The sequence below is a fragment of the Aricia agestis genome, chromosome 12 (genome assembly GCF_905147365.1).
Source record: "Aricia agestis chromosome 12, ilAriAges1.1, whole genome shotgun sequence".
Taxonomy (NCBI): domain Eukaryota; kingdom Metazoa; phylum Arthropoda; class Insecta; order Lepidoptera; family Lycaenidae; genus Aricia; species Aricia agestis.
This window is the reverse complement of record NC_056417.1, coordinates 16,249,356-16,271,377: the sequence shown is the minus strand read 5'-3', so window position 1 is coordinate 16,271,377 and position 22,022 is coordinate 16,249,356. Positions and strand designations below refer to the sequence as shown.

At 36.8% G+C, this 22,022-nt stretch overlaps 1 protein-coding gene across 1 annotated transcript in view; it reads left to right on the top strand.

Moving 5' to 3' along the window:
* Window positions 1-22,022, top strand: part of LOC121732747 — a 58,102-nt gene that overhangs the window by 5,326 nt on the left and 30,754 nt on the right. Inside the window, 3 exon segments of the mRNA XM_042122701.1 lie at window positions 3,251-3,380; window positions 4,460-4,732; window positions 5,172-5,345. Coding sequence (XP_041978635.1) covers window positions 3,251-3,380; window positions 4,460-4,732; window positions 5,172-5,345 — 577 coding nt within the window.

Sequence of the window (22,022 nt, the reverse complement as noted above, 5' to 3'; positions counted from 1 at the left end):
ACAGTATATTTTTCCAGGATAAAAAGTATCCTAGGTCGTTTCCCGGGACTAAAAATACCTATCTCCATATAAAATTTCAGCAAAATCGGTTCAGCTGTTTAGTCATGAAGAGGTAACAGACAGACACATGTTCCCATTTATAATACTAGAATGGATAGAATCCTCGCAGGATCTGTCGTGAGAAGTGCGCGTGCGCCGACCGCGCCGCGCCGGTCACATCGCCGATCGACGCGGAAATATTACATTCGACGACGGAGTTATGTGAAGAGGCTTTCACCAGTTTCTCTAGCTCGTGCGTTACATAACAAATTGCACCTTATCTCCACCGCACAGGGTCCGTTTTACCCCGCCCCGCGAGATCACATCGGGGAAACACTTGCTCCCAGATGAATATATACCCTAATGCTAAATTAATAGGACTCAATCTGTGATGGACCCACGCTAATTAATACCTAAGCAATTATAAAATTGAAAATTATTATTTGAGTTATTGTGATAGTTGTTAGGCCTGTATGGTGTACCCTGATTCTACAATAACAATGCCGCATCGCTCCTTGTTCGATAGTCTACTTCCTATCAACAAAGCTCAACATTCTAATAAGTTGAAGCTCGATATTTTGTGGTTCGACGTTTGGATACTGTTTTGATCTTTGGCAGTAAACGATCTGGATCAAATAAGAAACGATACTGCATAATACTTGCATATTGATTTGGTAGAATTGGGGTACACCGTACAGTTCACGGCGTCCTAGGCGGCGCAGATACTAACTAGCTAACTGTTACAGACTACAGGACGTCCTCTCTAATTCCTAACTACAGCAGAGAATTTTATTAGAATAGGTATTCAGCTACTATTATTACCGACTACTTAGCTTTATACTGTTGTGTATAAGTCATACAAGTTTATAGTTTTGTACAGATTGGTTACTACGATTCTACCGTAAAAAAAGGTTATTGTGAAATACCAAAGTTCCAAGGCTCGATTAGAGTCCGCGAATATAGACTGGGTCATGGGTGTATGGTCCGCGAGTATGGACTGGGTGTATCGTCCGCGAGTATGGACTGGGTGTATTGTCCGCGAGTATGGACTGGGTGTATCGTCCGCGAGTATGGACTGGGTGTATCGTCCGCGAGTATGGACTGGGTGTATTGTCCGCGAGTATGGACTGGGTGTATCGTCCGCGAGTATGGACTGGGTGTATCGTCCGCGAGTATGGACTGGGTGTATCGTCCGCGAGTATGGACTGGGTGTATCGTCCGCGAGTATGGACTGGGTGTATGGTCCGCGAGTATGGACTGGGTGTATGGTCCGCGAGTATGGACTGGGTGTATCGTCCGCGAGTATGGACTGGGTGTATCGTCCGCGAGTATGGACTGGGTGTATCGTCCGCGAGTATGGACTGGGTGTATCGTCCGCGAGTATGGACTGGGTGTATCGTCCGCGAGTATGGACTGGGTGTATGGTCCGCGAGTATGGACTGGGTGTATGGTCCGCGAGTATGGACTGGGTGTATCGTCCGCGAGTATGGACTGGGTGTATGGTCCGCGAGTATGGACTGGGTGTATTGTCCGCGAGTATGGACTGGGTGTATGGTCCGCGAGTATGGACTGGGTGTATTGTCCGCGAGTATGGACTGGGTGTATGGTCCGCGAGTATGGACTGGGTGTATCGTCCGCGAGTATGGGTTTGGCAGCTACTGCAGTCTACACCACGAGATCAGTAGCAATTATTGTATGTAAGCAGTGGCGCCGCCGCGGCCGATTTTGACGACCTCTGTGGCTCAGTTGGTGGCGCGTTGGTAGCGCAAGCCGGGAGTCGCGGGTTGGAATCCCGCCGATGGAACAAAAGATTTCAATGTTCCTGGGTCTTGGATGTGTATTAAAATTAATATATGCTGTACGCATGATAAAATAATATTCTTAAACAGATGTATAATATAAAAGTATTAGATATAAGTATTCCTGTTGTATGGTACCCGTAACACAAATCCTTCAGGTAGCACTCGGCCAGACTGACGTGGTGTGAAGCGAAATAGTATTATTATTAAATAAATCTTTACATACAATTACTAATTGTGATTTCGCTGTGTAGCTGTAACCGATCGCGAACGCATATAAAACGAGCCTAAGTCCTAAATGGATGAACTAATTTTGATTTTCGTTTGAAACATGATCGAAAGTGTTCTTAACCATAATTTATCATCACGAGCAGTGAGATCTACTCATAAATTTTAATTAAATACAGAGTTCGAAGCTGTCAATGACCATAGAAAAGTTGATTGCGCTTTTTAATAATAGAGTATAATGAAAGTTATTATTTAACCGTTCAAGTCAGAGAAAGCGATACATAATGTAGAGATAAGATGGTCGGTAGGAGCAGCAGCAGGTATGAGGCATGGAACATAATCAGGAGATAGAGATCGCAGAGTGGAGCGTGGCCGATCGTAAATAGAGTCCGATGTTGTCATAGTTAATAAGCACTTAAGTTGGTTTGATAGAGATAAGTAAATTAGTATGTGCCAATATTGTTCAAGGCCTTTAGAAGAAGAATAAATATGTACAGAAAGAAGTATGTATATTGGCAGTATATCTATGATTTTAGGCTTTTAGAAAAACAAACATCGTCTGAGTTACACAACTTGTCTTCAAATATGCTTTACTGTATTGTAAAGTCAAGTAGCACCATGCACAAAAAGTTGTATGTACGCAGCGAAACAGAATAATCTAAGCAAAGTCGAGTAGCATACTATCACGTATGTATGATTGTTACACTAGATGTGAGGTACCTGAAAAACTATAAAATTAATAGTATATAATTGTATAGAAATATTTATACGGTCGAGCGCGCGCGCCGCTCCACATGTTTTTCGCTTCAGCGGCCGCCACAATGGATCTAATTATAAATCATTATGTTCTTAATTAAAATATAGAGCTACTACTACTACGTATGCCTGCCTGCGGGCAGCAAAAAGGATAGTTTTAAAAACGCGCTTCGCTCGCGTTGAAATCTTTTCTATCGTATAAACCTTCATGCCGGTTTTAATGTCTGAAAATTGAGGTTCTGGAAAATATTTTTGGATTACAATTTTTGAGGTAGCCTGCTTGTAATATTTGTCTTTTTGGAAGCATTTTTCTGTCCGTCGACTTACAAAAAGGAGAGTTTTATCCGAAACAAACATCCTTCTTTTTTTTTTTTTTTTGTTTAACGATCATGTAGACTTACAGTATATTGTGTATGTGCATTGTGCAGCCCCATGATGACGGCGTTCCTGGCGCTGTCACTGCTGTGCCTGGCGTGCGGCAACAGCGCGGCCGTGCTCGCCGCCACCGGCCTGCAGCGCGACGCGCTCCGCCCGCCCCAGCCCAGCCCCAGCTTCGAGGTACAGGCTTGTACTATGAGCATTCAATTTTGCCTTTTTAAGGAAAATTCTAATTACGTTTTCTTAGACCTTACTTCATAGTGCAGTTCATCGATAATCCGACGTTTTACATTACATATTTAAATGACGCGTTGCGTCGTCGGACGCATAATGTTGTGACAGAGGGACAGATTGGAAATATAGTAAGAGAGGCTGACAGAGTAAGATGCACTGCGCATAACTTTTTAACATGCTAGGTAATGGTAGCAACCCCATGAGAATATCAGCTTTATAAATATTTATTTTAGTAGTTTAATGTTATATTACAATCACTTTAATTTCTAAGATGAATTTATGTTGCGGATATATTGTGTGTACAATTAAACAACTAAGCTATATGGGATAACTGGACGACAGGACCGCATTATATATAATTTTAAACAACAAATAAACTTCTCTATTTTGCTTAGGCCATGTAGAGCGACTTATGAGCTAGAACATTAAGGGCTAGATATGATCTAGGCATTGTTCTCGGGCCTTGTTCTAGTCATTAGTGCGTATTAATGCGCGTCCTGCTAATTAGCGTCACAGATCTCTATCGCTCTATACGTGTATGTGAGCACTCTACATGTGTGTGTAACATGTTCAGATTTTGCCGTAAAAGGCGATGTAATCGATTATAGAATGAAGACATATTTTTTAATCTAAAAAAGTCAAGGCGAAGATAAAATATTTCTTTAACAACTCTGGTACAAGCGCTTGGATTACCGCAAAAAAAATAGATTCACATATTATAATCAGGTATTCAATGTTATACAATTTGAGTTATTTTCGTATTTTTATGTGTTTAAATCATAGTGTGGAAATCAACATTACGTCCACCTACAGTAGCAATGTAACAGTAACGGCCGTAGTAAAAAATCAATGACAAATTATTATTTCATTAAATACGGATTTTGATATTAAAGCTGCCTAAAATTTTATGTCAGACCCTTCATTAAATAAAAGATAAGTAGGCAATCATTAAAATATATCTCTGAGCACTACCAAAACATTTTCAATACTACCAGTCATCCCTCAACGGTTTTTTTTCCTACCAGGACGAGATGCAAGCTTGGACGCCGGTGCTGACCAACATATCTGTGCTCATCATAGCCGCACTACACTGCCTGGTCTGCGTCGCCTCCATCTACCACCTGTCCCGGCGGGTGTGCCCCTGTCTCCGGCCCAAGCAGGCCTTCGACCACAACCAGTTCGACCCCACCTACAAGCCCTGCGTCTACCACGTCGACGAGAAGAAGGGCCAGGAGCGCAGCGAGCTCGCCAAAGACTTGGAGACGAAGCTCCACGGTGATACTATGAAGAAGAAGAAGGTCAGTTTTATTCTGATATTCAAATAAAAATAATTGAATTAATAGCCAGCTACTCAACCAATTTTAATAAAATTTCGTACAACCACTTATTTCTATGCCCGTAAAATAATATACAGTTTTGCCGGAAATCTTTTTGCGCATCTTAGTTTATGTAGTTAATATTAAAGAGATAATGTTAGGTATGATAAGATATAGCTGTGCTCAGTGTTAACAAAGTTGCAGGCTCTGAGAAATATCGAAACAAAGGTACAGTGCGCACACATGAATATTATATGATACAATTTACTTTATGTTGTCGAATGTCGAAAAAACCTCATATTACTTCATTTCAAAATCTGTATCAAACCTCAGTCTTCAATTTCCGTACAAAATACTGTTTTGTTAAGCAGCATGGTAATAAATAATAACCATTAACTTATGGTGCTGATGTCATCACCAGGAGGAGCCTGCAGAGTTCGGCAGCGCCAACAGCAAGGAGAAGTTGGTGACACGGTGGCTGGGGCAGGCCGCCCCCGTCCCCGTCCCCGCAGTCCGCCCTCGCCGCCCGCCCGGCGTCAGGAAGACGCGGAAACCGCCCCCGGTCATGCTGGTGCCTGCGCATCCTGCTAGCACGGTGAGTCTTATGCAGATAAGTTACCATTGTGTTATATATATCATGAAAACCCAGTTATGTATAGCGCCAGTATATTATAGTGTGATAAACGGCAAAACGATTCAAGTACATTTTAATAATAATAATTGAAGTTAAATCCTTAGTTTGCGTAAATATTGCAGGTTAGGTGTAAGAATATTATAATATATCGAATATAGACTGAACAAATAATTAATCGTTAAATTCTGAAACAGTCTTTAACTTGTATTAAAGAATACATAGGCCTTTACATTTTTAATATTATTTACCATTTAAGAAGTTGCAACAAAACATTAAAAACTTTACGGTAGTAAATAATGTACGTTTACGTTGCCAAATACTAAAGGTCGTTGAACTCCAGGTGAATAGAAATGTACAGTCACTGCTGTTTGCTGTCTCTTAGCTGCCTCTCATTAGTTGCAGTTTGTATACGGGCTACGGCTGACGACTGATGGACTTAATTGCGATGAGAATACCGTTAACCCAAACTAGCTTGTCAATAACGCTTTCAGTTTTCATTTCATTTATTTATTTGCTATGAACAGCCAACAAAAGTTACAATTATACATGTACATAGTATTAACAATAATTAAATATTAATCATGGATATTGCACTTTTAATTAAAAGGTTATTACATCTTGCTATTAAATCGGCTATAAAGATAAAAAAATTAAACTAAATTACATTAAGTTAAATTTTAACCGACTAACAAAAAAGAAAAGGTTGTAAGTTATTACTACTATACTGTATAAAACGAGATTCCCAACTATGTTTGCTTATTTCTAAGCTCCTAAGTATTTGTTTATACAAAAAAACTGTAATGAATTGTTATGAATCCTCTTTAACTCAAATATATGAAAAAGATGTATGAAAGTATGAAAAAGCATAATATTATGTAATATCAGGTTTCCCTCCAAAAATCTAATTCAACATTTATAACTTATTGGTTTTAACATAAAAGTATAGATGTACAGATCTGGCAAATTAAATTGATATGTAACTACATGGGCGTACCCAGGTTCTGGGCCAGGGGGGGGGGGGGGGGCAAATTACCCAGGTTCTGGTGCCAGGGGGGGGGGGGGCAAATCACCCAGGTTCTGGGCCAGGGGGGGGGGAATCAGATTTTTCATAAGCTAGGTGGTTTATAAAGAATAAAAAATTAATAATTTTTAGTTGTAAAAATATTGTATTGCAAACAAATGGCAAAAATTCGTTCTTAATTTTTAATTTTTATAGATAAAAGTACTAGATAATATACTTAGTAGGAACGTCAACATGGTCCAGGGGGGGGGGGCAGCTGCCCCCCCCTGCCCCCCCCCTCGGTACGCCCATGTGTAACTACGAATTGGAAAGTGAATTTTAGCGACAATTAAATCTTGCAGAAAGTAAATTGGTCGGTCATTTCGCTCATTACCTCCCATTACCATCACCGCCACCGTCACAGTCACTATCACCATGATTTAATGACTCGTTACTTATATGGAGGTAGTATACTATGTTGATTGATTGACCTAGAACTAAATACAACATTCTTATTGAGACGAACAACGAACAAGGCGTTTAATATAGCTATGTCTAGCTATGTAGCTGTATAATTCACGTCAAAATAAGTATAGGTTTCACGAAGCTTTTAAGTTTACAATAAGATTAAATCAATTACAAACAAAATAAAACATTCATTTGAATCAATTTTACTATGAATAATAAGAAAATTAGTTTGTCTTTTTATTTCTTAACTCTTCTCGCTTAAACCAATTTTAATGACATTTGAAGGGGCCACTACAACAATAATGAATGTTCAAAAAAATTAAAATTTTAAAGAGTAATGCTATTCGGTCACTTGAAATAAAATCTTTTAAATGTATTTACAGAATTAGCAATATCGCTTGTATCCCGTGTGGTAAATATTTTTTTTTATTTCGGCTACACGGCTAAAACGCTCAACGTCACAGGCGTTTATTTCAAAATAATCTTTAATTCCAAGTTGTTATACTGTTCTAAATTTAAAAACCCAATTATTATCTTAAAACTAACAACTTAGGACATTCATCATTATTGCAGTGGACCCTTCATTTAGTATGTAGAAACTCTATGATAGAGTTTACTCCGCCCCGGCATATACTCGTAGTAGAAGGACGTACACACAAGTACAGGATAGTCTTTTTCCCGGAAAATTTACGATCCTGCGTTATAAACGATTTCCAGCGCAGCAAAGTTACGGATAACATCCAGTATTATTTAAAAATAAAAAATATCTACGCCGAAACTATAATTAACAAAATTTAGTGCAGAAAACAACAAATAAAATCAGTATTTAGCTTAAACGTGGGAGAGCCATGCTTCGGCACGAATGGGCCGGCTCGACCGGAGAAATACCACGTTCTCACAGAAAACCGGCGTGAAACAGCGCTTGCGCTGTGTTTCGCCGAGTGAGTGAGTTTACCGGAGGCCCAATCCCCTACCCTATTTCCTTCCCTACCCTCCCCTATTCTCTTCCCTTCCCTTCCCATCCCTACCCTCCCCTGTTACCCTATTCCCTCTTAAAAGGCCGCCAACGCACCTGCAGCTCTTCTGATGCTGCGAGTGTCCATGGGCGACGGCAGTTGCTTTCCATCAGGTGACCCGTTTGCTCGTTTGCCCCCTTATTTTATAAAAAAAAAGCAGTTACGACAATTTGTAGTAAATGAATGTAACAAGCACAATGGAATGTAATTTAGTGCTGCGCGCTGTGACATCGCGCGGACCTAATTGACCCCAAATGTTGACAGACACTTACATAATGTCTTGATGAGCTCCATAGATCGTACTGTCACAGAATAAACGGGGACAGAGGACCGCGCTCAAACAACGCACAAAAATCGCATCGGTTATTTGTACTTTTTTTTTTTAATATATAAAAAATTTCTTTAAATTAATTATAAAATGTGTATTGCCTTAAAAAATAAATTTCGCATATTTTAAAAAGCCAATTGCGACCATTTTGATGAGCAGTTAATTTGTTATTTTACAAATTTGAGAATAATAGTCGATAGAGTACACAAACTAAAAGTGATCTTCTGTCTGTATGTATAATGCGACGTGTAGAGTTACCTCGACCCGGATGGAGTGTGCTAATGAACTACGAGTTTGACGACATTTTTTGATAGAAAACGTATCGATTATGTAGAGTATTAACTAAACAATCATTACTTTTCAGCATTTACATACAAATTGCAATTTTAATTCAAATATTTATACAGTGAAATATTATTTACATTTTACTAGCTAACCCGGCAAACGTTGTTTTGCCATATAAATTATTTCTAGTATCAATACAAAAAGTAGATGAAAAGTGAAAACATACTCTCAGGCCTAACAAATGTACACACAAACATTAAAATCGGTTTAACCGTTTTGGAGGAGTTCGCGTACAAGCACTACGAATCGAAAATTGTATATATCAGGTTACAAATGAAAAGTGTGTTCGTCTCTTTGTTACCTCTTCGAACGAATGTTGACGTGGTATCAAACCAAGATGATACTCAGAAAAGGACAGAGATAAGTTTTTATAATTTTTTTTCTAAAGTGCGAAGTTGCCGGCACATTTAGTACAATTTTAATTGCTTTGTTATTTTTCTGAGTAATAACTTGTTGAATGGTAATTTTGCTGTTGATAAGAGCTCATTACGATAAGCTAATAGAGGTAAATACTAATTGAGCACTCATCACGAGACATTGTCTTATGTATTGTTGTGGTTTTGATCGGATAACGCACAATGTCACACAGAAGAGGTCATTGATCAAATATTTGATATGTTCATAATAGGATATGTTACTGCAGTGTTATCATACTAGAGGCAGCACTAGCACAAACAGTAAGCAAAAAGTTGTTTTTGACGTTTTACAATGTTTCTGATAATATTATGTCGGATAACGTGTCGGATTTTGGTCGGATTATTGACTGTCTGTGCAAGAAGCGCCCTCTGGTCCTTTGCGTAATATACCTTAATACTACATATTATTAATATGGTTACACTTCTATTGAGATCCATGAGGAAGAACATAGGCTACGCGGCAAAATTTTACTCGGATTTTTTTTCACGTAGACAAAGGCGCTCCGCGCGACCATTATTATAGTACAGCGGTACAGTAAGCATATTTTAGAAACTCAGCAACGTAACGGCATTTAACATAACTTTATTGTTAATTTTCATTTTATCTCATATCGCATTTTGCGCTCTACTTCAGATCACTAAAAGAATTTTTATGGAAATATCTCTATGAGATGCGTAGATAGTATCACCGTATAAATAACTAGCAGACACGTGCAAGAGACTTACGACGCTCACGCCTCGATGATCCAGTGGTTTAGAGGACTTGGAGGTCGGGGGTTCGATTCTTTAGGACATATGCAGGCTGATCACGAGTAAGATGATCCATACGTGGAATGGGCATGCAAAAACTCGGTCCTGCGCCTTATCTCTCGCCAGTCGTGTCGTTCATTCGTCCCAATGGGTTATGAGAGTTAAGGCATAGCTAGAGTTAGGATCCTCTGGTGTACAAAGCATACATAAATTACTACTGGGTAACCGGCCTGGCTTCAATGAAACCGGTCACCATCACCGAAACTGGTGCGGGGGCTATTATATTATACAATACTATTTTCAAACCCAAGTTAAACTCAAGCTATAAATTATTATTATAGCTTACATAAAGCTGATAGCTGATAGCAGAAAATGAGAAAAAAATAATATTATTATAACTCTAACATAATTAGGTTAGGTTAGTCTACGTTATTACAGCCTAGACGCTTTATTTTAAAATGTTAATGATCCAAAATCCAGATCGTAAAATCTAGATTGTTTAAAAGTTTGACATTTTTACCAGACTGCCGAGAAAAGGAATTACGTTTTTATCGATATGTGTTGAAACTTTGTTTCTTTGCAAATTTAATACTAACATAATCATATACATTGTGGAATAAAACAAAATGATAAAAATAAACACTTTATGTTGAGTATGAGTCCCCTCTATAAACTTTTCTAACTGTGAAAATAGCAGCACTGAAAGAGTAAATTTTTTTAAACTTTTGTATGGACAAACTCATGACGCTGCGTTGAGGCGCTTGCCAATACAAAATACAAATCACAAAAAAAATGCTGTTTCTGCGCTGCTACTTCCGCAGTGAACTCTATATGAGGTATACATAGACAGTAGACACCCTAAAGTAGGGGTAACCAAATGGCGGACCACGGTCCGCATGAGGACCGCCGACCCATTGTGTGCGGACCAAGCATTTTCAAAGATTATAGCTTCGTTTAAAATAAATTTCGGTCTCGATGAACATCTCCAGGATTAAATTCCAATAGCTTACACCAGTTTCACTAACATCAGAGAGATTTAGCTACAAAAATTGACACTTTTTTCATTGATTTCTAAACTTTGCATAATAACTTTTTTAATGTGTGGACCCCGAGCGAAACTAATTGGTGACCCCTGCCCTTAAGTATTATAACTTTGTTTTGCTACTCTGTATACGAAATTCTCATGTCGCGATGTTTTTTGGAAACCTCCTCCAAAACGAAGGAGGTTGTGATTTCGAAAGCTTATTCTGTGGATTTGACAATCGGCCAGCACCTATTTGCATCCTCCAAATAACTTTATGGAATATAGGCTCTAGTATACCGAACCTTATTTTCTGATCACGATTGACATAAACCAGTAAATCACATCTTCATGACAACGTCCGAAATAGCGAATTTTTGCAGCAAAACTGTACATAGCCCAATCAACTTTATATCAACAGTATAACACACAAATTGAATACGAGCCAAAAAATTGGAAGCGCGTCTTTCGTGGAATTCTCGACAATTCTCCGGTACCAACACCCGCGTCATGAGGTGAAATTGACGCTTCGATTGAGCCTTAGCCGTTGATTAAAATAGCACATAAACTGTAATAAGATGTGTAATGAAGCGCGACTGCAAACTTTACACTGTGGTCTGTGGGGGTCAGTGGGGCGCGCGGCGTCACGACCGCCCGCGCCGTGTAGGACCGCGTACAGTGAAAGTGATCATGTTCTCCGACCAGAACTCATGGGAATCCGACGATTGTGGCTTTACACGAGGAACTGAGAACTGTCTATAATTATTTATTTCGTCATAGGAAAATAGACGTTACTAGATTACACAACCTTTGCTCAAAGACAGTACAAATCAATCTCAGTGCACAATATATAATAAAGTAAATAAAATTCTTGAAATTTCTCGGTCAAAAAACCCGGTCTCTTATCAAATCTGTACAAAATAGTACAAACTTGGTTAATTAGTAAAACGTTTAATGAAACTGAAGCATTACTCAAATACCTGGTAAATATATTTAATCTCTTCCTATTCTCTCTTTTCACACACATACACACACACACACACACACACACACACACACACACACACACACACACACACACACACACACACACACACACACTTAATTAATACTGTTATGACTTGTTTTTTTGTAAATCTATATAATTATAAATTATAATTATAATATATATATATATATATATATATATATATATATATATATATATATATATATATATATATATATATATATATATATATATATATATATATATATATATATATATATATATAATTATAAATTATAAAATAATGAAATAGTTTGTGTGTGTAACACCGTTGCGCCGAAATTCGTTTGATAAAAATATTATATTATGTCCTTTCCCGGGTCTCAATAGTATCTATGGAGATACTATTGAGACCCGGGATTACCGGGAGACCGGGGACTCATACCAAATTTCAGCAAAATCGGTTCAGCGATTTGTCCGTGAAGAGGTAACAGACAGACAGACAGACACACATTCGCATTTAAAATATTAGCATCTATACTACACAAATATTAAATATTTTTGTGATTTTTTTTGCAGTAAAATTACTTACATAAGGAAAAGGAGAAAATTACTGACAATATAAACTAAACCAATAAATAGCACGAATGTATCGGTTAAGTTTATAGTAACTTATCAGTACAAGTGTCATTAACCTCACCCGCCTAGACCACGTTCAATAACAAAATCCATTATAGAGGAATTCGCTCGGTTCGTAGTAGCCGTATCTCCTTGACATTTCAGTTAACTGATAGTTAATAATAACTGTTCGGCTAACCGATAGTTATAATACTAACTGTTACTGTAGTAATGAGGTATAATAATGTAATTGCATCATTTGGCCGAACGGTGATTGTAGTCTAATATGAAATACTGCAGCGCCCGTTGAAGTCTTTTGTACTGTGATACAATTTCGTAGAGCATGCTACGAGTACGTGTCTTTCGTAGCGGAATTTTATGAAACATTTTTTATTGAATTAAAATATACAATTATAGTGTCCCAATGATTATGACAATTACCGGCCAAGTGCGAGTCGGGCTCGCCCGGACAATAGGGATGATGACAAGGTCGAGATTAGCGAATTTTGATAATAAAATAAAGAAATCACGGTAAAAAAATAAGTGTTCCCAAAATTTCAGCTTGATAGCATTTGTTTTTTTTTTGTTATGCGCCTTCAAAGTTGGATATTCAAGTCGATTTTTTTTTCAATTATATTTCTTAATATTTGTATATAATTCGATAACTTATGCAATTAAAAGCAACTTTTGCTACGAAACCACTTTCATAAACGCAATATGTAATATACCTGTCGAACAAAGTTGTCTCCCGATGCGTACAAACTACGAAAGACTGACGTCACACTTTCGTAGCACTTTGTATGGAGCGTTTCGGGCAGGTCTTTAATGAGATACTAGATGTCCCACGCGGCTTCGCCCGCGTAAATTAGGAATTTTACAGAAAACGTACATTTTCCCATGAAAAATAGCTATAATCTCTTCACGTGGTCTACTCTATATATGTACATATTATGTGCCAAATATTGCCATAAAAATTGCTCCAGTAGTTTGTGACATAAACCCTTTCTAATATTTCCCCCGTTTTTCCCACATTTTCCTGAGTTTCTTCGGTCGTATTAGTCGTAGCGTGATAATAATATAGTCTATAGCCTTACTCGATAAATGAGCTATGTAACACTGAATTAGAAATAAGTTTTTAAATCGGATCTGTAGTTATATATATCTTGCCGTTCTCCGAAACTTCGATAGCGCGATGCAGGAATGTTAGACGAATTCACCACTTTTGTGAATATAATACCAAATTGGGATGATACCCTATATACCAAAAGAAAAATTAAAAAAATCGGTTAACAAACGGCGGAGTAATCGTTGAACATAAGAAAACGAACATAACACCTCCCCCATTTTGAAAGTCGGCTAAAATTGTAGCCTATGTGTTATTCTGATGTATAAGATATATTATTGTAAAGTTTCATTAAAATCCGTTCAGTAGTTTTTGCGTGAAAGTCCTATCCTACTAATATTATAAAGGCGAAAGTTTGTTTGGATGTATAGATGTATGGATGTGTGGATCCACATATCCACACATCCATACATCTATACATCCAAACAAACTTTCGCCTTTATAATATTAGTAGGATTAGTAGGATTTGAATTGTCATATCTTGGTGATTTTTTAAGCTATCAGAGTGATTCTTTCAACGATGTTTCTATTTTTTAAGTGTCTTTCAATTACCGATAAGAATTTTTTTTTTAATTTTTCTTATTATAGCGGCAATAAAGAGTCAGAAATCTAGAGTCAGAGAGATGGGTGGGCAGACAGCGATGTCTCAGCGATGTCTCAGCGATGTCTCAGTAACACAAATTGAACCTTTTTATTTGTAAAATTGGGGGCCAACGCGCAAACAGGTCAACCGGTGGAAAGCAACTATCGTCGCCCATGAACACTCGCAAGATCAGAAGAATTGCAGGTGCGTTGCCGACCTTTGGGTACGGAACCCTCAAAATTACCATATAGGGCATTGAAAAATATTTTTACCATACATTAGCTGTCACCTTGGATCTGTCAAACAACTAGTCAATGGACAGCTACGACGGGCACAAAGAGACAGGTCCGGATCGCGGCTTCCTCATGCTAACTAGTTTAAATAGGCATAACCTTGCACCGCATTCCAGCGGATTAGATGAGATTAGATTGTATTACTCTATATTAATAGATCAATAATTAATTTATGATTATGTAACCTGGCCTCATTAAGGAAAATCTGTGGTGTCGTTTATAAACGCAAAAAATAAACAGTCCAAGTTTAAAGTTTAAGTATTCGTATTTTAACAACGGCAAAAATACTAACAATAAAACATTATACTTGGCCTGTTTAATTTTTGCGTTTCACGTATGTGGTCATCCATAGTTAGCAGGACTCTATTTGTTGGGATTGGAATGAATAGGTTTTAAATGACTATAGATGAAACACTTTAAAGTTAAAATGATGATGTTATTTAACTTTTTTTTTTCGGCGACAATCTACGTACAAAATCTAACATATAAGCTGCATATTACCTAAATATTCCATCAGTCTGAATGCGATCTATCACTAAAGATAAATCTGATCACCGATCTACCAATATCTTCTACAGACTTTGAAATCGAACACTGAGCTTCTTATTACTCTTAAAGTTCTACGCCACCATTACCTCACTTATATCTTTTCGGGAAAACTCATAACAAAAGTGACCATCTCGAGAATGAAGGTCACAGCGTTGTGGTCGCGAACAACGCACGTCGGTTCCGCTCTCTCACCACGTCTACCGTTCATGTTGCATATTCAACAGCCTCAAACACCATGCTCAGATATTCACTTTCATATTCAAATAAGCCTATTTTAAGATTTTTTTATCTATAACGGTGATAGAAGGCCGCCGTTTTTTTCATTGGCATAGATCAGACAGTGGATAAAATTATACAATAAATACTTAACCATCTAACAAAATACTTACAAAGTTTATTGGCTAATAAAGTCTAGGTTCCATGCTATTTTATGAGAAGCTCCAGCCAATACATCTTGACTCTAAAGTTTAGAGCAGTGCTTTTCAACCTTTATAGGATTCGATCATGATGATGGACTTATGAAAAATATTTCGCAACCCTTTGCTTTTTATTATGTACTATAGCTGTTGCCTGTCCACGTCAAAAAAAAAATGTTTTTCGTATAAATACAGGGTGTAACAAAAACAAGTGATAATAATTTAGGGTGTGTACGTGTTCCTTGTAGAGAGTTCACTGTGAAAGTAGCAGCGCTGAAAGACCAAAAAATTTTTTCACTTTTGTATGGGGAAACTCGTGACGCTCGGGCCCTTACCCATACAAAAGTGAAAACAATTTTTCGTCTTTCAGAGCTGCTATTTTCACAGTGAACTCTCTACAAGGAACACGTACGCACCCGAAAGTATTATCACTTATTTTTGTTACACACTGTATATTTTTTTTTAAATAGAAAGAATATATTACTTGTATGTACGTACAAAGTTTCATGATGATTCGTCAAGTAGTTTTTGTGTGAAAGCGTAACAAAAATCCATGTTTTCACATTTATAATATTATTTTATGAGGATATAATATTATACTCGTATGTTTAAGAATATATTCTTTTGTTAAAGTTGTCTTACTTACTACTTCAATCTTTTTCATCTTTTTTGTTTTTTACTGAAATAGTCCCCTAGACCCGCAGCCCATAGATTGAAAAACACTGGACTGTAGAGTCTAAACTCTAAACTATCAAACTGCCAGCAGTTTATAGCATCTTTTTATGGGAGGATCAGTTTGATCGACTCTTATGAAAGTTTATAGTTTATACAATACATATTAACTTATTAAGACAAACGGTTACTTAATACTAATTGCTTTAGACTTTACAGACTATAACTTTCATAATAATATTATAAAAGCGGAAGTATGTCTATCTGTCCCTTAATTTAAGTTTAATCTGCTTAACCGATGAAATTTATTATAAGGATACCTTCTGTACTGGGGGAGGACATGACAATTATCTGTTAAGGCTTAAACGTACATTTCCATCGAGATACACGGACTTGCGGTTAGCATCTACTAACTAATAATAAATTGTCATCTTCTGCCTTATCAGCTCGTATCTCTTATCTCTTTGTTATTGTTTTCGTGACAGACAATACGGCATTGTCACTTACAGGAAGTGACGTCACACGATTAATGCGACGATAGCGGCGCGTGCGCAGGTCGCCGTTGCTACTGTGAATTATACCATAATAGTTACCAAATAAGGTTAGATTTCCCGTACCAACTGGGGAGAATCATGCGTGCGTTGCCATGGCAACTGGAGCGAGGAGGCTTCAAGTGGGCTGCGCCGATAGTCGATCACTCGGCAGCCTCTCAAAGTTAAAATTACTTAATTATTGAGGTTATGTTGTTTCCCGCCATTAAAGTTATCAGAGCGATGAAGATCTACATTTGAAAGCGCTTCTTCAGCTGCAAGCTGATTTTCTTTTTTTGATTTTTTAAAATAGAAACAAGCTCCTAAATTGATATTTTCAACTTCAGCCTATTATTAAAATCACTTATCATCCAATTGAGAAAGATGAAAATAAAATATCTTTCGTAGCTCTAACAATTATGATACTCCAGAGTATCAGGAGCAGTAGTGTGATATTCTCCTGATATTATATGCTTTATAATATCAGGAGAATATCACACTAACAGGTAAATAAAACTATAACATTAGATTACAATCACGTGAAATCGTACATAACTTAGATTACTGTCATAAACTACTTTTATGGGAGGGTAACAAACATTCGTTGTCATTTCGCGTGGAAAAAAGTAAAAATAATGGTGTTACGGCACAAGTCAGTATTTTCTCTTACGTCAGTAGTTCCGCTACTCGAGACTAGTACATAAACACTATGCTAACTGCTTTCTACTATTTTATTAGTGAGTAATTTCGCTACATAATCAGTGAACATAAAAACACAGACTACATACTCGTACAGAAGTGTATTTTTAATTTTTTGTAGTCGGCTGCAAGCACGAGTTTACGATTTATCGTAATGTGAATTGTATGATTTGTATGATAATAACTAATATGACTTACATAATGTTAAATCAATAAATTTGTTTATTTTTGGACTACTCTTATGTTTTTTCTTCTATATAACTAAAATTACAATTACAAAAGCGTGAAGTTCACACGCACCGCATTGATAATTAACTATTCATACGTCGTACATTTAACGCATGTAAAACCCAGGGGGCGTGTCATGTGAGGCCCCGGCGGCCCGAGGCCCCGGACACCAGGCCCCAGACACGCAGCGGGGGCCTCACAGCGGAGCCCTGCGTCCCGGGGGATCTTCATGTGTCGTTAGTTAAAAACAATTAAATTGCGTGCGTTTATGCTATTAAAATAGATAATGAAATACTAGCTGTTGCCGAAACTTCGTTACGAGGGAATTTGTTTAGTAGGGAGAAGGGGAAGAGAAGAAGAAGAATTGATAAAAAATATTTTATAGAATTCTGTAATATAAAGTTAAGACAATTTTGCCGCTAAAACTTTAATAACTGTTAAGAATTGTAAAAGAGGTTGCCGCACTGGCCAGTAAGAATTGTTTTTAAAAAACTATTATTTTTGACATTGGTTTATTGTCAGATTTTTTCTTTATTATTTCTGAGTCCAATGGCTTAACTTGTTTTTATTTTTTTGCATTTTTATATTTAATATTTTCCAGTTCTAAATAAATATCCACAGTAAATTTTAGCCAGCATTTTAATTATTCCATTGACCCATTTAAGACTTTTACATGGTCGTATCGAACCGGATTATTGTGGATAAAGATTGTATCCAAAAGGAGCCGATATTCAACGGCATATTGATTGGACCTGATTATGATTGGAAAAATATTACTAGAGAGCTGGAAGAATATTGATTTCACCACATTATTGGAGAATTATTGAAGAATTATCATTATTGTTGAACTGAAGACTATTGGACCAGGGTAATTCAGGGGTCTCAGCGGTATTATTGATTGTATTATTATTATTAACCCGCTAATGTGGTAAGGCCTAATTTTTCATTATTTTCATTGTTGATAGGTAAGATACACATTATATTAATTGTATCGATAATTGTTATTTCATTGTAACTGTGACAACATAATATTTTCATTGAATTGATTATAACCATATTATTAGGTAAAATATTACTAACTCGCTCGAGTTATAAATACATTGTAAATAATATTATTGTAAGTTGTCACAGAATTAATTGTTATTGGTTGTAGTATTAATTGCCAATTGTATATTTTCAGTATTTTGTTGATTTTATAACTACTCCCAAATGGCCGACGAGATGAAAGCTTTAGTAAAGAAGCGCGCGGCGTATAAGGGCCGACTTACTATTTTCCGCAATTATGTGGAGCAGCACGCGGAGGTATCGCTAGACAGTAAGGGTAGGGCAGAGCTAGAGTTGCGTTTGCGCAAAATTGAAGAGTTGTACAACCAATACGACGAAGTCCAGGTAAGTCTGGAATTATTATCCGAGAGCATGGAGGAACAACTGTCCGAGCGGACATGTTTTGAGTCATTATATTTTGATGTTGTTGCTCGTGCTCGAGGGCTCCTCGCTTGCCATGTTAAGGATGAGTCTGTAAGAGAGAGTGCTCACAAAGCGAACGGTGGTGTGGTTAGATTGCCCACTATACAGCTTCCCAAATTCAGTGGGTCCTACGATAATTGGTTGGAGTTTCGAGACACGTTCTCTAGTTTAATTCACTGCAACCCTGAAATAGATAATATCAACAAGTTCCATTACTTACGTGCCTCACTTGAGGGCTCCGCTGCTGTGGTCATTGAGTCGATTGAATTTTCATGTAATAATTATATATTGGCGTGGGATTTATTATGTGATAGATACAATAATAAACGATTATTGATTCAGAACCACGTCAATGCATTGTTTAATATTCCGACTTTAAATAAAGAGTCGTCGTGCAGCATTAAGAATTTAATTGATGTCTTAAACAAAAATTTAAGAGCTTTAGAATCATTAGGCGAAGCCGTTACACATTGGGACACGCTTTTGATTCATATCGTAACGAGTAAGTTAGATCAGAAAACGTATAGAGAGTGGGAGGAGTTCAGAGGTAGGATAGATAGTGGGAATAAGATAAATTTTGATTCGTTTTTAAGTTTCTTACGCAGCCGTGCAGATTTGGTTGAAACTCTAGAACTTTCACGTAATAAAAATTCATTGAATTATTCGAGTAAACCAAATTCGCAGTTTAAGGCTATGATTGGCGTGCAGGCATCGAAACAAAAGCCACTACCACCGACTCCATGCCCGCCGTGTCCGATGTGTAGCGAGAAACATAAGTTATTTAATTGTCCTCAATTCTTAAAATTGAATAACAATGACCGGTTTGAAGCATTGCCGGCTCTCAAAGTTTGCTTTAACTGTTTGGAAAAAGGACATTTTTCGAAACAATGCAAAAAGTTAGGTTGTAATATATGTAATAAAAGGCACAATTATAGATTACATATTGAAAACTTTAAAAGCCGCCAAGAGACAGGTAATATTACGATTCCAAAACCTATTGCCCGCGATGTCCCAGACACGGATGTCCCGGTTGTGACATTGACATCAAATATGAATTTAGATTGTAATATTAACACCGAACAAAGTGACGTTATTTTGTCGACCGCTTTAGTGAATATTTGTGATATAAATAATGAACTTCGCACTGTCCGTGCTGTCTTAGATAGCGGCAGTACATGCAGCTTTATAACAGAGAAACTTCGTTTTGTTCGACGTTAGGATTGCAAACTAAAATGGTCGAAAGGTCTCTTGTGGGTATTAATAATATAGAGTCCCAGATCAGTAAGGTTTGTCATGTAAATATTTCATCTGTCAGTGGTGATTACAGATCTAATTTAAATTGTTTTATTTTACCATTAATTTTTAATAAGATGCCTCGTCATCACATTCATTTACCAGACTTTAATAATATTCCTAAGGGAATTACTTTGGCTGATCCAGAGTTCGTCTCGCCAAAGGACATTGACATTTTGATTGGCGCAGATCTGTTTTGGTGTATTGTTGGATCACAAAAGATCAGTTTAGGTAAAGGTAAACCTTTTATTATTCAAACTAAACTTGGATGGGTCGTTTCAGGCCAATATGATTATAATTATTCTACATTGCACTCTAATAATTATTTACAATGTAATGTAACGAATATGAATCCATTACGAGATAAATATAACAGGAATCGTCATTTTACTCCCAGGAGGAATTGGAATGTGAGGAATTTCCAAGGATAATATTCGTCTTAGTGACGGTCGGGCTTGCGTTCGGTTAATATTGAAAATAAATTATTTTAGGGGATTTAGTAGAGTATTGCATTATTTATTTTCTTTAGAGCGTAGGTTAGCGAAAGATAGAAAAATATTATATGAATTATTGGTTATTACCGATTTTATTGCTATTAAATATTATAGAGAAAAGAAGTTTCTCAGAATATTGTTTTAATGTTCATTGATATTTATGGACTAAACTATGTCGCGTATATATTATACGGTTTATTGAGTTATGTAACAGAGATTCTGTTCTAACTTTTATTATTATTAATGACGACGAACTTCGTTGTGTATTAAATTTAATTATATTTAAATGTCAAGAGGACTCTTTTCCAGAGTACCAACTAAAACTGTTTAAATGTTGAAATACTTAAATTATTTTCTTTGATTAAATTTTCATTATCATAAAAGCATTCTATGTTAATACAGTCCACTCATTATTTTCACTAGATTATTATAATTTCTTTATTGAAGAAAGTTTTATTATTATTATTATTTGATTATGAGCATAAGGGATTAATGCACGCTAGACCAGGTGGGTGATCTAACCAGCAATACTTTTGTGAAAGCTCTTAACAGATTCATCGCACAGAGGGGTAATTATTCCGATTATCGTACTTCGTTTGTTGGTGCGTACAAGGAATTATCAAAATTCTTAAAAGATAATTCTGATATTTTATCAATAATAATTTCTTCTAATTATATTATAAAATTACATTTTATTTCTGCGTACTTTCTACAATTTGGCGGCATTTGGGTAGCAGGTGTAAAATCAACAGAAAATCGTTTATACGTGTATTAGGCAATTGTAATTTAGCGTTTGAGGAATTAATTTAGTACCACATTAGCTTAAATTGACGGATATATTATAAAATTTGAGACCCCTCACACCCTGGTCGTCCGATCCGGCGGATTTGAGTCCACAGACATCCGGACATTTTATTGGTCTTGTGATGACTTGCTTATAACCTGACAAGTACAAGTTATCAGATCAGAACATACGTCCTGTGTCGAGAATCTACTTCATTGAACATTTTGAACACGACGAAGCAAAGAATTTGTATCCGAGTGCAAATATACATATTAAATGGCGTTCTGAAATCGATGTTCTCACATATTATATGATGTACGATGGTGATTGTCGATTTATAGAGGATTAGCGTACCTCCTCTGAATGGAAACTAGGACGTGTCGTCGCTGTCCATCCAGGCCGTGATGGTGTAGTGCGGGTTGCCGATCTTCGAACTTCTTCAGGAATTAATAAGAAGATCTTTTACAAGAATTTGTCCCCTCCCATTATGACCCTGAGTTAGATGTGTTTAGTTTTTTCTTACATTTAATTTAGGTTTATTCTTCTAAGTTTTGTTT